Here is a 16,521-nt window from a genome sequence, read left to right as displayed (position 1 = left end):
GTCTCTAACTAAACATAAACTGAAACCTGGGCTTAAGGATGGTTGAATGGTTTCTCCTCTCTAATTTCCTTCAGGGTCTCCAGACTTCTCACTAGGTAATCATTGGACTGTCCAAATCATCTGAAACGGAAGTAAGTCCTTCAAGGGACAATCAGCTGACAGTACAGCTCTTTGCAGGTTGCCTTCCTCGTGTTCAGCTAGCTCATTGACTAAGCATCTACTTGTGTTGTCAGACTCTTTCAAACATTTCTCATAGCCAAAATAAAAGCAAACATGAGCTCATATTTGAAAAAGCTAAATAGTTCTATTTTCTCCCCCAACGCTCTTAGTTTTAACTGTAGGCAGAAGGCAGGGAGCAGCCATCGGGCAGACTCTGTCCCTAATTAGTACAACAAAAGAACAGGGGTGTTGGGATTTCCCCCAACCCCAAGGGTTGTGTCAGGTGGAATCTGAAAAAAGTTTCTCAGAACTTGACCATTAGATGGCTGGGGCAGAAGGTAAAAGCAAAATTGGAATTAGTCCGTGTAGTTACTCATTAGAAGTTAGGTACCTATTAGTCCAGCTATGGTAGAATGACTGCCATTCTGATAGCGTCATAATACATTCTTGGTTTGTGTTCTCTCATTAGCTCTATTTTTACTGCATTTAGCTCACATCTCACTATTAGGTCTACACCCTAGGTTTAGGGACATTCCTTCCCTTTACATTAACTTAGCTAGGAGAGAGCCAACCCTCTGTTATTTGGGAAGAATGAGTCTCTACAGAGTTTGGTAAGGAAAAATGAGAGGAAGAGAATTCCAAGATTAAACTAATATAAGGCAAATATGCAGTAAAAAGGGGAAAGGGCAATCTTTTTTTAAACTATCCCAAAATACATTTTTCGAGCACCTATGATTTGATAGATGATTTCACATGTTATACATGTTATCTTATTTAAACTTCACAAAACTCCCATGCTAGGGTACAATGAGGGGAACCCATATGGTTAGATATAGGTAATTATCAAAGCCCCTGCTTTTGTTTCCATGATGAGTGATATGGTTTGAGTCTACGTCCCCACCCAAATCTCATGTCGGATTGTAATCCCTGCTGTTGGAGGTGGGGCCTGGTGGGGGGGTGATTGGATCATGGGGGCAGTTTCTCATGAATGGTTTAGTATCATCCCCTCGGTGCTGTTCTCATGATAGTGAGTGAATGAGTTTTCATGAGATTTGGTTATTTAAAGGAATGTAGCACCTCCTGCTTTGCTCTCTCTTCCTCCTATTCCAGCCATGTGAAGTGCTGGCTCCCCCTTTGTCTTTCACCATGATTATAAGTTTCCTGAGGCCTCCTGAGAAGCTGAGCAGAAGCTGTCATGCTTCCTGTGTAGCCTGCAGAACCATGAGCCAATTAAACCTTTTATCTTTATAAATTACCCAGTCTCAGGTATTTCTTTTCTTTTTTTTTTTTTTTTTTGAGACAGAGTCTCGCTCTGTCACCAGACTGGGGTGCAGTGGCGTGATCTCAGCTCACTGCAACCTCCGACTCCCTGGTTCAAGTGATTCTCCTGCCTCAGCCTCCCGAGTAGCTGGGATTACAGGCACGCGCCACCAAGCCCAGATAATTTTTGTATTTTTAGTAGAGATGGGGTTTCACCATGTTGGCCAGGATGGTCTTGATCTCCTGACCTCGTGATCCACCCACCTCGGCCTCCCAAAGTGCTGGGATTACAGGCGTGAGCCACCACACCCAGTCAGGTATTTCTTTATGGCAATGCAAGAAGGGACTAATACAGTGAGTTTGCAGGTACTTTCCACATTATTAAAAAGAATGAACTAAATGTGTGAATAAAAGTAAGCCATGCATTGTCTACTGTGTTGTAAATCAAGAATTATGACTAACCCAATTCTGTGTCCTAGAGGTCAGAAAAATAAAAAGAAATCTCATGTGCTGTAATTATACCATTTTATCCATGAGGACACTGGGGTTGACAGAGGTCAACTCACACAGCTTATAAGGCAGGTCCAGGATTTGCATCCAGGTCTGTCTGGCCCCCAGTTTATTTCTCTTTCCATGCTAAGACAATAAATATTTATGCCACAGATGTAAAAGCTAGATTCCTAAAGTCTGTGATACCCCCTCACCTTCTTACTCTATTTTACCTAGAGTACTGAGTATCTCTACAGTCATCTGATGAGCTAAAGAAGAGGCCACATCCGCCATCATGTGAGAATGGATTTGTGGGTGGGTCTTTCCCTATTTATCTGAATACTGCGTTTGTACAGGTGTCTCACCGTTTGGTCTGCATCCCAGATTTGTGAGGCACTCCTTTCCTTTTCATGAGTTTCTCCATGGCATTGGGATGGATGATTGGACGAACAGGGTGTCGTTTGTAGGTCCCAGGATACTTCTTTTCCACTGCTTGCTCACGCCTGCAGAATAAAGGCAAAAGCCACACCTCAGTCATTGCAGACAGAAAGGATAGGCAGAATATTTTCACCGGCTAATTCTACCACAGATTCTGCCACATTTAGCTATTTGAATAACAAGACTGCTATTCAGGTTTAAAAAACAAACAAACAGCCGGGCTCAGTGGCTTAGGCATGTAATCCCAGCACTTTGGGAGGCCAAGGTGGGTGGATCACCTGAGGTTGGGAGTTCGAGACCAGCCTGGGCAACATAGTGAAATCCCATTTCTACTAAAAATACAAAAATTAGCTGGGCGTGGTGGCATGCACCTGTAGTCTCAGCTACTCAGGAGGCTGAGGCAGGAGAATCACTTGAATCCGGGAGGCGGAGGCTGCAGTGAGCTGAGATCATGTCACTGCACTCCAGCATGGGTGACAGAGCAAGACTCCATCTCAAAAAAAAAAAAAAAAAGCAAATACTAAATTCAAATTAACCTGACTTCATTCTGCTCTTCAGCTCATGCACTGAGACACTAACACTCACTTTCATTTCCCCAACATAATACAATGACAGAAGTCCTGCTTGTTTTCAGTAGCTGCTTATTTGGTCAGGATTCCCAGGGTTTTCTTGCCACCATCAGGAGTACCTTACACCACTTTCAGCAGCCAACACATTTCCCCAGGGGGCAATCGGCTCCCCGGTCTTCACCCCATGCTCTTCTTGAAATGGGGACCCCTTCCCTATGCAGCAAATGACTGCCAAGTGCATGTTCCCCTATAACTTGCTCTGTGGCAACTCCACTTATTTGTATACCTCGCCAGGGGCAGGGACCTGTGCATAGCACATCCTGGAAGGAATGTTGGGTGAATGAATAAAATATCTGCCAGTTCTGAGTAGCAGCAACATGGAAGGGTAGTATGTTTCTGCTGATTGACAGACTCAAATCAGTAAGAACAGACACTGGTCTGGATACATACTTAATGAGCTCCTTCTCCCGCATTTCTAGCTGCAGCATGATGGCACTCAATTCCATGTATAAATTATTCGCCCGCTCAAGCTTCCGCTCATAGTGTTCACGAATATCCAGCGCATGCCTGTCAGAGAAAACACAGGGTCAGCCCAGCCAACCAACTTCGGGAGAAAAAAGTCCGCTTGATGAAATAAGAAACAGGATGATTGATCACAAAAGCATTTGCCCAAGGCCCTCTTAGTTTAAGCCTCCCTTGTCCAGTGCAGTAACTCAGACAAAATGGAACGGGAGGTGGGAAATGTAAGCTCTCCACTTGGTTTATCCTAAAGAGCCCATCAGCCATATAGAATAGCCAAGAGGGCCACAGATAAAAATCTGTCTATAATTTGTCACTATCTTAATAAGAATACAGTAGAATAGACTCATATGTTAATGGAAATATGCAGTTAAAGCCAACACCATGATCACTCATTTACACTTAGCCACGGTCCAGACCCTGTGTGATATAGTGGTTGGTATGGTCTGAATGTTTGTGTCCCCCCAGATTTATATGTTGAAACCTAACACCCAAGATGATAATGTTAAGAGGTGGGGTCGGCCAGATGCAGTGGCTCATGCCTGTAATCCCAGAATTTTGGGAGGCTGAGGCAGGTGGATCACGAGGTCAGGAGTTCAAGACCAGCCTGTGCAATATGGTGAAACCCTGTCTCTACTAAAAATACAAAAATTAGCCCGGCATGGTTAGCACACCTGCAACAGCTACTCAGGAGGCTGAGGCAGAAGAATTGCTTAAACCTGGGAGGTGGAGGTTGCAGTGAGCTGAGATGGTGCCACTGCACTCCAGCCTAAGCGACAGAGAGAGACTATCTCAAAATAAATAAATAAATAGGTGGGGTCTTTAGGAGGTGATTAGGTCATGAGAGCTCTGCCCTTGTCAATGAGATGAGTCCCCTTATAAAAAAGACTTGAGGGAGCCCTTTTGCCCTTCTGCGGTGTGAGGACACATAGAAGGTGCCATCTATGAAGAACGGGCCCTCACCAGACGCTGAATCTGCTGGCACTTGATTATGGACTTCTCAGCTCCAGAACTGTGACCAATACATTTCTGTTGTTTATATAATATCCGGTCTAAAGTTCGTTATAGCATTCGGAACTGACTCAGTTGTGATTGTCTTAGTCTGTTCTCACACTGCTATGAAGAAATACTGGACACTGGGTAATTTATAAAGGAAAGAGGTTTAATTAACTCACAGTTCTGCATGGCTGGGAAGGCCTCAGGAAATTTACAATCATGGCAGAAGGCAAAGGAGAAGCAGGCACCTTCTTCACAGGGCGGCAGGATGGATTGAGTGCAAGCAGGGGAAATGCCAGATGTTTATAAAACCATCAGATCTCTTGAGAACTCACACATTATCACAAAAACAGCATGGGGGAAGCCGCCCCCAAGACCCAGTTACCTCCACCTGGTTCTGTCCTTGACACATGGGGATTATGGGGGTTACAATATGAGGTGAGATTTGGGTGGAGACACAGAGCCAAACCATATCAGTGATTATTCATGAACATGTCTTATCTCTCTCTCTTTTTTTGAGACAGAATCTCACTCTGTCACCCAGGCTGGGGTGCAGTGGCACAATCTGGGCTCACTGTAGCCTCCATCTCCTGGGTTCACGTGATTCTCATGCCTCTGTCTCCTGCATAGCTGGGATCACAGGCATCGTGTGCCACCATACCCAGCTAATTTTTTGTATTTTTAGTAGAGATGGGGTTTTGCCATGCTGGGCAGGCTGGTCTCAAACTCCTGGGCTCAAGTGACCCGCCTGCCTTGGCCTCCCAAAGTGCTGGGATTACAGGTGTGAGCCACTGCACCTGGCCTTATATCTCTTAATAGATTATAAGCATCTTGAAGCCAGGGACTAAATCTTATAAATTTCTGGAATTGCATGGCACCTAGGACACTGGCTGAATGATTAAATAGCATTGTTTCAAGAATCTTTGTTGCAGAGACCTAATAAAAGAGGACAATGGAGTTGGGAAGAAAGGATAGGAAAGAGATACAAAGGAAGGCTAACTTCTGGGGCAACTTTTAAAGAGCATAACAATAAAAAGCAGAGGTGAAAGGTGTGTGGAAAGTGAAATGGCGGTTATGATAAGGGTGCCTGTTAACATCTGAAGACCTGGGGATGAAGGGAGGTGGGGAAGGAGGGATGAGCTGACCTGAGCTCTTCTCTGCGCCTTCGAATCAGTTCTTCATCTAACCGGTGTATACAAGTTCCTTCACTTTTGATCTTCTCAAAATGTTTTTTCACTTCTTCTCTCCATTCAGCCTGGGTAAGGACAAATTAGATTTTGATAAATTCCAGGAGTTTCAATCCCTGATATATCCATAAAGTCACGTACAAGATTTTGTTTTTTCCCTGCGTGCTTCTACTGAAGAGCCTTTTCCAGAATAGATGTTCAATAAATATGATTTGATTAATAGCAAAATATCTCCTGCTACTATATCTCCACGCCCCAGCCCACTTCTATATTTCTACTCCAATATATGATGCTGTGTTTTTCTGAGTTTTCCTCCAGCACTGGCTATGAGGAACATCACAGCCGGCATGCTGGCCATCACTTTTGGAATAAAAGAGTTCACTTTAAGGCAAGATGGTGGCTGAGATCGCCTGGCCAGAAAAAAACAGCTCTGATAACCACATGGAAACGTATGTGTGCATGTGAGATTACGAACATCTTTTTGGGCCCAGAATTCCTCCTAGGCTTTGTTTGGGAAAGTATCTTGAGAAAATACCTAGAGTAGAAGACCCTACAGGCATGAACAGCAGGAAATTAGAATAGAAATATAAGAAGCTATACAGGAATTTGGAGTTGAGGGAAATAACAGAAAGGAGAGAAGGAGGAGGAGGAAAGAGAGAGTATGGCCAAGCGATTTAGTAGTTTGACAAAATTTTTAGAGCAGGGATGGAGGTCTAATACATGGCTGAAGTTCTTCAAAATGTAAACTTCTTTAAATTTTCTAAACTTTCAGTGAGGTCTCTGACATTCACCTAGGCTTTGAATGACTGCTTTAAAAAACATTTATTTATTTATTTATTATTATTTTTGAGACGGAGTCTCGCTCTGTCACCCAGGCTGGACTGCAGTGGCGTGATCTCGGCTCACTGCAGCCTCTGTCTCCTGGGTTCGAGTGATCCTCCTGCCTCAGCCTCCTGAGTAGCTGGGATTACAGGAACGCACCACCACACCCGGCTAATTTTTGTATTTTTAGTAGAGGCGGGATTTCACCTTGTTGGCCAGGCTGGTCTTGAACTCCTGACCTCAAATGATCCACCCAGTTTGGCCTCCCAAAGTGCTGGGATTACAGGCATGAGCCACCGCACCCGGCCCTGTTTTGTTTTTTAAAGAAAGGTGCTGAATTGAATGTTTGGTCGATATGGGACAAAGATAAAGGCACAACCACAAGGCAGCAGGGGTGGGGACCAAGAATTTTAGGAAGGCAGAGGCAGAGCAGCCATGAAATTATCACTCTCCCAGAAATGTACAGAAGTATTAGAAAGGACATTGAGCTTTCCACAGGGCATGAAATTTCAAGCTAATTTTACCTAAATTTTAGGGGGTAGAAAAAAACCGCTACTGGAATATGGCCTACAGGCAATAGGCCACAGAGAGAAACAAACAGTGAAAATAAGTTTCCTCATATTATGTATAGACTATCTTCCATCTCCAGAAGCCAGTGAGACATAATTTCCAGTGAAGGCTAGATTTGTAACTAAATGTATCTAATTATATAATCTTCTCCTAAAATTATTCTCCTACCTTTAGATTCATGTTAAAAACTATCTCTCCAGATCGTCAGGTAGCTCCATTTTGAATTTGGTGAGGAGTCTCCCTATTGTTTTCCATGTTAGCTGCGCCATTTTGCATTCTCACCAACAGTGTACAAGGGTTCCAGTTTCTCTACATCCTTGCCTATATATATTTTTAAAATTAAAAAAAATAATAGCAATCCCTAATTGCTATTGTGGGTGTGGTGGCTCATGCCTGGAATTCCAGCACTTTGGGAGGCTGAGGTGAGAGGATTGCTTGAGCCCAGGAGTTCAAGACCAGCCTGGCCAACATGGTGAAACCCTGTCTCTACTAAAAATACAAAAATTAGCTGGGTGTGGTGGCATGCCCCTGTAATCCCAGCTATTTGGGAGGCTGAGGCAGGAGAACCGCTTGAACCCGGGAGGCAGAGCTTGCAGCGAGCCAAGATCATGCCATTGCACTCCAGCCTGGGCAACAAGAGCGAAACTCCATCTCAGAAAATAAATAAATAAAATAAAATAAAATAAAATAAAAGACAGTAGCTCTCATTAAGTGTACCACAATAATAGAAAGAGTATCTTTCTGGATCAAGTAAGTAGTTATTCTTAAGTAATTGTGGATTTATAGAAGGTTTTCCCCAAATTAGCTGTTTCTCATCTATTTTTATAGAGGAAATTATATTTTAATCATGCAAAAAATGATCATTCTATAATATGCTAGATTTTCCCACATATAGGTTGAACACTGGACAGAAGTTGCTGTTGGTTGGTTGGTTGACTTTCAGGCAGCAAATCTATCCAACAATGCCATTAGAAAGCCAAGATCCAGAATACACTACTGCAGTCTATGGCCATACCACCCTGAACATGCCCAATCTCATCAGAATACACTACTGCATTGTTTGATAGTGGCCTTTGACAGCATCTAAGCTGTAAACGAAAGTTTGGTTGAGCCCCTGCTAATGCTATTCTCTCAATCATCAGATCAAAGTCATGGAGCAGGAGGAGTATTTGAGCTTTAGGAGGTGAAAGAATGACAAGTGAAAGTAGTTAGACCAAAAAAGAATAAGAGGGTCAGATTTGTGTCTTGAAGTATCCTCTTTTGTGCAAAACTGTCACTGTATCCTACTAAAATACTTCAAGAAGGGACGAGAAAAGGAGTACCTCCCTCTGGTGGTGAGGAATTTTATATCACAGATGAGATTTGTTTTAATTCTAGAGGAAATAAATCTCCTGACATCTAGCTTATAATTACGGGAAACTCAAGGAGAACTTTCTGAAGATTGAAATCTGTAAGAAAGTAGATTTCTGGAAAAGAAGTTCCCTCCCGTGAACAGAAAAAAGGATGTATGGGAAAACACCAGGTACTGATGAATAATGTGTTTCCCCCGAAGGTATCCTATTCCTGGCACTTGTTGATTTCGAGTTCCATTTTATATACTTAGAATCTCATGGAAAAGGAGTTCCAATTTGAGCTTAATCTGCAATTCAGCCATGTCTGGGCACATATGAAGAAAGGGAGGATGGGCAAGCCCACAGCCAATTTGCACAGCTATCGAGGAGGCTCTGAGAGAGAAGGCTAAGGGTGGGAGGAGTCCTGCATGAGCCTGACCTGTGACAAAGCCACCTTCCTAGGAGTGGAGGGGCATTTCCCATCGTTTCGCTACAAGGCCTGAGACACCCTGGAACAGAACCAGCGTTGCTCTCCTGCTGTCCACAGTATTGATAAGAGGCTAATCAGTTAATAGGGTTGCTCCAAAATATAAAAAAAAAAATAAAAAGTAAAGACAGAGCTTAGTTAAGATAGAAGAGACACTACATTTGTGGGTGGAAGATATGAAAAGAAACGTGTTCTGATGGACAACAGTCAGGCTCCGTACTATTCAAGGTTTAGGCATCCACTGGGGGTCATGGAATGTAGCATGGATAAGTGGGGAATACTGTATAGGTGTCAAAATAAAGTTGAATTAATAGATAAATGGATAAACAAAATGTGGTATATATACCATGGAATATTATTTAGCCATAAAAAGTAATGAAGTTGTGACACATGCTACAAAATACGTGAACCTGGAAAACACACCACGTGAAACAAGCCAGGCACAAACGAACAAATATTGTACTATTCTACTTAAATGAAATAACCTGGAATAGGCAAATTCATAGAGACAGAAAGTAGAATAGAGATTACCGGGGGTGGTGGGGAGGAGGGAATGGGGAGTTACTGCTGAATGAGGTGATGAAAATTTTTGGAAACAGATAGTGGTGACAATTTCACAACATTGTGAATGTAATTAATGCCACTGAGTCATGCATTCAAAAATGGTTAAAATCGGCCGGGTGGGGTGGCTCACGTCTATAATCCCAGCACTTTGGGAGGCTGAGGCAGGTGGATCACCTGAAGTCAGGAGTTCGAGACCAGCTTGGCCAACATGGTGAAACCCCATCTTTACTAAAAATACAAAAAATTAGCCAGCATGATGGCAGGTGCCTGTAGTCCCAGCTACTTGGGAGGCTGAGGCAGGAGAGAATAGTTTGAACCTGGGAGGTGGAGGTTGCGGTGGGCTGAGATCACACCACTGCACTCCAGCCGGGGTGACAAGAGCGAAACTCTGTCTCAAAAAAAAAAATTTTTTTTAATGGTTAAAATGGCAAATTTTATACTATTTTTATTTTACCACACTTTTAAAAAAGTAAATAACAACAACAAAAAAGAAATTGAGCCAGTTCCAGCCTAGCTTAAGGAGTAGAGAAGCAAGATTTGGGGGGCTTATTAGAGGGAAATCAGATGGGATCAGAAAAGCCATAGTGGGGTCCAGTCCAACCCTTTCTGGGCACACGACTCCTCTCCTGATGTGAGTGTCTAGCCTCTGCATACGTATCTGCTCCCTCACAAGAAGATTACTTTTAAGGCAGCAGAGTCTAACCTCACAGTTGGGTTGTCTCTGCAACTCCCAGTCCCTGCATTTCTGGGTGGTCACAACAATGGCACTCAAGAGAACACTAGAATGATGCAAAGGCAGCGGGGTGAGAGAGCTTGAAAGCCAGGCACATGATCCACCTAGCAACTGGGATCTGGAATTGGGTGACAATGTTTTCTAAAGACTCATGTCAAATGTAATTGAATACCAGGAACAGTAATTGCCTATTTGGAGAAATGGGTGATTGTCTAGCAATGAAGCAATAGCTTTGGCAGAATCTAACATTGTATTGATATCGGTTGCTTTGTTCATCTGCTCCATATAGGCTACATCTCTATACATGTGCTGTTGACGAAAAACAAATGACGCGTTTTCTCTCAGGAAGGAGTCAGCTGGACTCTTGGCAGCACCTCTCGACCGAAGTTTTGGTGGAAAGTGGAGACCAGGGGCTAACAACTATTGATTGATAACTGACGTTGAGAGGACCTTAGCAGGCAGGAGGAGGCAAGGCCTCAGGTACAAGAGGACTATAGAAAGAGCATGTGCCTGCCAAAAAGCCAGGTCTTCCCTACTGGGGCAGGATAAAGTCAAACACAATAGGAGTTCCCATCTTATTCATCTCAGGAGTTCATCAGAAAAAGAATCCAGAATCTAACAACCCAAAGGCAGCTTAATTTTTGTACTTAGTACAAAGCTACAAAAATTAAGGTGAATAATGGCACCTTTGTTTTTGTTTTATGCTATCGTACGCAACTCAAGAATAATGACATAATGACATCTTTTTTTTTTTTTTGAGATGGGGTCTCGCTCTATTGCCCAGGCTGGAGTGCAGTGGCTCGATCTTGGCTCACTGCAACCTCTGCCTCCTGGGTTCAAGCGATTCTTGTGCCTCAGCCTCCCAAGTAGCTGGCATTACAGGTGATTACACCACACCCAGCTAATTTTTGTATTTTCAGTAGACACGTGGTTTTTCCATGTTGGCCAGACTGGTCTTGAACTCCTGACCTCAAATGATCCACCCACCTCGGTCTCCCAAAGTGCTGGGATTACAGGCATGAGCCACTGTGGCCAGCCAAGAATAATGACATCTTACAATCAAACTGTTCTTGATGGTCTACAATGCATTTGCAGTTTTATCTTTTCATTTGCTCCTCACAGAAACTCCCTAAGGAAGGGAAGATAGGATTATCTTCATTGTTTTGGTGAATAAGCTGAGGTTTAGTGTAATTGAGTGACTTAGCCAAGACCACACAGTATGAAGTGACAGGATGGAGTTTAGACTAAAGGTCTCTTGCTATTTGTAGTACCTCACTAGCCAGTTCATATTAGCTAGAGGTAGTCTCACTTTCAGATCCAGAGACAGATTGACTTATAAATACCGAGAAAATTCTAGGAGGTAGCAAAATAGCAGATTTGGAGCTATTTAAGGAGAAGAGAAATTTTATGTTGGGAAAAAATGTGGAAGAAGAATAAGTGAATATGAAAAAATGCTGCTATGGTCTGAATGTTTGTGTTCCCTCCAAATTCATATGCTGAAATCTTAACCGCAAAGGGACAGTATTAGGAGGTGGGGCTTTGGGGAAGTAATTAGGTCATGAGGGCAGAGCCCTCATGAATGAGAAAAGTGCCCTTATCAAATAGGCCCAAGGGAGCTTGTTCACCCTTCCACCTCGTGAGGACACAGTGAGAAGGCATCACCTATGAACCAGAGCTCAGGTCCTCACCAGACACCAACTCTGCTGGTGCCTTGGACTTCTCAGTCTCCAGAACCGTGAGATTAACTTCTGTTGTTTCTAAGCCACCCAGTGTGTGACATTTTGTTGTAGCAGCCGGAGCTAAGATAGATGCTTAATGTACTCAGTTTTCTTCTCCCCTCTTCTCTCCTCTTCTGACCTCCTCTCCTGTTCTCTCCTCTCCTTTTCTTTCCTATTCTTTTCCCAAGACAACCTTTTCTGAGTTCAGTTTTAATGCTCCATGCTGTCGGTGTCTTGATAATCTGGGAGCGGTTCAGGTGAGGATACCGACTGTGGCAACTTAGCTGCCCTGCACAGGGCTCTGCAAGTGGTAGGTTCTCAAAATGTGGGACTGGCTTCAGAAGTGACGTTTTAGGAGGACTTAAGTAACATCTGTTCAGAACTGGAAGTTTTCCCAAATATGTAAACTTATATTGACTGTCTTAATGGCTTGTGACTTAAAACCATCATCAGAAATTGCTTTTCAAAATTATGCTACGTACAGTTTTATTGTAAAGGAAGCAAAGTTGGCTGTGCACGGTGGCTCACACCTGTAACCACAGCACTTTGGGAGGCCAAGGTGGGTGGATCACCTGAGGTGAAGAGTTCGAGACCAGCCTGGCCAACGTGGTGAAACCCCGTCTCTACTAAAAATACAAAAATTAACCGAGTGTGGTGGCACACGCCTGTAGTCCCAGCTACTCGGGAAGCTGAGACAGGAGAATTGCTTGAACTCGGAAGGTGGAGGCTGCAGTGAGCAGAGATTGCGACACTGCACTCCAGCCTGGGTAAGACAGAGCAAGACTCCGTCTCAAAAAAAAAAAAAAAAAAGAGAAGCAAAGCTGTGATTGCAACCATATCTTACAGTTCGAAAGATTTCCTAGCGAGTACTATATTCTCTTTCATTTCACAAAAGGGTTAAGTGTTTTTTCTGATTACTAACAGAAGATAAAGATTTCCCACCCAGTGCCCCGATACCTACATGTATCTGAACAGATGGGCGATAGTGCTAAGGGAATTGATCTGAATGTGTATCAAAGAATGCAGGAAATGCCATGAAGTCAACCTCCTACCTCATCTTATTTCCTCTGAAAGCAAACACTTTACTTACATAATAATTCTTAGAAATAGTAACAAACAATAGGGGCAAGCCTATTTAAAGACACAGTTGTGGGGAGATCTAAGTTTATGGATCAGAGAGAGTGTGTTAGAACTTTGGTAACAGGACAGGAGTCTCTGATTTATCATTTCTTAGGAACTGCAATCAAAACAAAAAACAAAAACCTATGCCTTTACTAAGGTATTCCTCAATATCTGTGTGACAGGCAGAGTGTCTGTCTGTGTATCAGACACCACAGAAGTACTCCAAGCCTCCAGCAGGGGCAGGTAGAAAAACATATATATCATATATATATATATCATATATATCTCATATGTATATCATATATATCATATATATCTCATATATATCATATATATCTCATATATCATATATATCTCATATATATCTCATATATGAGATATATATGATATATGAGATATATATGATATATATGAGATATATATCTCATATATATCATATATATCATATATATCTCATATATATATCTCATATATATTCTCATATATATCTCATATATATGAGAATATATGAGATATATATATCTCTCTATATATATCATATATACCTCATATATATCATATATATCTCATATATATCATATATATCTCATATATCATATATATCTCATATATATCATATATATCTCATATATCATATATACCATATATATCTCATATATCATATATACCATATATATCTCATATATCATATACCATATATATCATATATATCATATATATCATATATATCATATATATCATATATATTATATATCATATATATCATATATATTATATATCATATATATTATATATCATATATATCATATATATTATATATCATATATATCATATATATTATATATCATATATATTATATATCATATATATCATATATATTATATATCATATATATCATATATATTATATATCATATATATTATATATCATATATATCATATATATTATATATCATATATATCATATATATGATATATCATATACATCATATATATGATATATCATATATCATATATCATATATATCATATATCATATATCTATCATATATATATCCTATATATGATATATATCATATATATCATATATCATATATATCATATATCATATATATATCATATATCATATATCATATATATCATATATCATATATATCATATATCATATATCATATATATCATATATCATATATATCATATATATCATATATCATATATATCATATATATCATATATCATATATATCATATATATCATATATATCATATATCATATATATCATATATATCATATATCATATATATCATATATATCATATATATCATATATCATATATATCATATATATCATATATCATATATATCATATATATCATATATCATATATCATATATATCATATATCATATATATCATATATATCATATATCATATATCATATATATCATATATATCATATATCAATCATATATATCATATATATCATATATCATATATCATATATATCATATATCATATATCATATATATCAATCATATATATATAATTTTTTTTTTTTTTAGACGGAGTCTCGCTCTGTCCCCCAGGCTGGAGTGCAGTGGCGCGATCTCAGCTCACTGCATCCTCCGCCTCCCAGGTTCAAGTGATTCTCCTGCCTCAGCCTCCTGAGTAGCTGGGACTACAGGTGTGTGGCACCACGTGCAGCTAATTTTTGTATTTTTAGTAGAGACGGGGTTTCACCATGTTGGCCAGGATGGTCTCAATCTCTTGACCTCGTGATCTGCCCGCCTCGGCCTCCCAAAGTGAAAAGCATATTTAAGGACTTGTTCAGCTCCCAGGGATGATGCCCCTCCAAAAGTTCAGGACTGTTTTCATCAGACACTTTCCTGGTGGGTAAACTCATCGCCCTTCAGGGATGGGGGGCTATGAGAAGGAGGCTGAAATGCCAATTGCTAGTAAAATGTCTTTTGTGAGACGAATCTTTGAAATGCTACTGGAAGTCAGCGGGGAGATGCGATTCACTTTACAAAATTCATTTCTGAAGCACAATAACATTAAGTGAGATAAAGCTATATGAGAAATGAGAAATTAGGTAATAATTTTGTTATGTTCTATAAGCATACAGCTATAATTCAGGATCATCACATTTATTTCAAAAGTTATAGTTCCATTCCTTTTGATATTGCCTGGGTCTGGAAGGGATAAGGGCCTTATAAAACATTCATCTCTCACCACCCCCTTATCCACATTGATAGTGGTTAGATGACCAATCCTTATGACATTCACACCCTTTTAATTTAATTGCCATCAATTCTTCCCCTCTCCAGATCTGCGCCCTTATGATGTGCTGTGGCAGATTCTCTTGTCAAGAGGTGAAGCCTATTTCTCCATCCCGAGAATCTGGGTTGGCCTGTGACTTGCTTGGCCGATGGAACATTAGCAGGAATAATGCAGCACAGGCCTGGAAATCACTTGTGCATTGGGACTTGCTCTCTCGCTACATTTGTTACCCTGAGAACACCATGTGAACAAGCCCAAGGTGGCCTGCTGGAGGGATAGAGGCCACGTGGAGGAGAAGCAAGGTGCTCTAGCTAATAGCCAGCCAGTGGTCAGGTGCGTGAATGAGACCGTCCTAGGACCAGCCAGCCTCCCAGCTGACCTGACAATTCACCACAGACACATGAGTGAGCCCAGTCAAAGCCAGTAGAACTGCCTGGCCCAAATTGCCAACCCATAGAATCATGAGCTACATACACATAAATGCTTACTGTTCTAAGCCATAAGTTTTGGGATGGGGCCAGGCAATGGCTCATGCCTGTAATCCTAGCACTTTGGGAGGCCGAGGCAGGGAGATCGCTTGAGCCCAGGAGTTTGAGACCAGCCTGGGCAACATGGTGAAACCACATCTCTACCAAAAAAACAAAAACAAAAAACAAAAATTAGCCAGGTGTGGTGGTGCATGCTTGTAGTCCTAGGTACTTGGGGGGCTGAAGTGGGAGGGTTGCTTGAGCCCGGGAGGTGAAGGCTGCAGTGAGCCGAGATCAGACCACGGTACTCCTGCCTGGTTGACAGAGTGAGACCTTGTCTCAAAAAATAAAAATAAAAATAAAAGTTTTGAGATGGTTTGTAGTACAGTAGAGGCTAACAGAATCATTAAATTATACTTACTTGGAGCTACTAGGTGACACACTTAGAGAAAAGGTTCTCTCTAGGCTGAGTTCTATTATAGGCTCATTGTGGTATTTAACCTCCCACGTCTGTACTTCAGCTTTTCTACTTCAAAGAAGGTAATACTTTCTTGAAGGTCAACAGTAATCCTAATTCAGGTGTATGTACATTACAGCTTTCTTATCTTCTTTTTCTCTTTTCTCTTCAGCAGTTTTACCAGGAGCCACTATAAGGATAATATTCTGACACATGTTTTTTCTTTTCTTTCTTTCTTTTTTCTTTCTTTTTTTTTTTTTTGAGGCGGTGTTTTGCTCTTGTTGCCCAGGCTGGAGTACAATGGCATGATCTCGGCTCAACACTACCTCCGCTTCCCGGGTTCAAGTGATTCTCCTG

General features: G+C 41.1%; 1 protein-coding gene across 4 annotated transcripts in view; it reads right to left on the bottom strand.

Moving 5' to 3' along the window:
* Positions 1–16,521, bottom strand: part of MAP3K13 (mitogen-activated protein kinase kinase kinase 13) — a 198,227-nt gene that overhangs the window by 13,560 nt on the left and 168,146 nt on the right. For all 4 annotated transcript variants that reach the window (XM_055382029.2, XM_063704440.1, XM_019023671.4 and 1 more), the window contains 3 exons: positions 5,576–5,685; positions 3,366–3,482; positions 2,274–2,411 (listed from right to left, as the gene is read on the bottom strand). In XM_055382029.2, coding sequence (XP_055238004.2) covers positions 2,274–2,411; positions 3,366–3,482; positions 5,576–5,685 — 365 coding nt within the window. The remainder of the gene's footprint in view (positions 1–2,273; positions 2,412–3,365; positions 3,483–5,575; positions 5,686–16,521) is intronic.

The sequence above is a fragment of the Gorilla gorilla genome, chromosome 2 (genome assembly GCF_029281585.2).
Source record: "Gorilla gorilla gorilla isolate KB3781 chromosome 2, NHGRI_mGorGor1-v2.1_pri, whole genome shotgun sequence".
Classification (NCBI taxonomy): Eukaryota; Metazoa; Chordata; class Mammalia; order Primates; family Hominidae; genus Gorilla; species Gorilla gorilla.
This window is presented reverse-complemented; position numbering and strand designations above follow the sequence as displayed.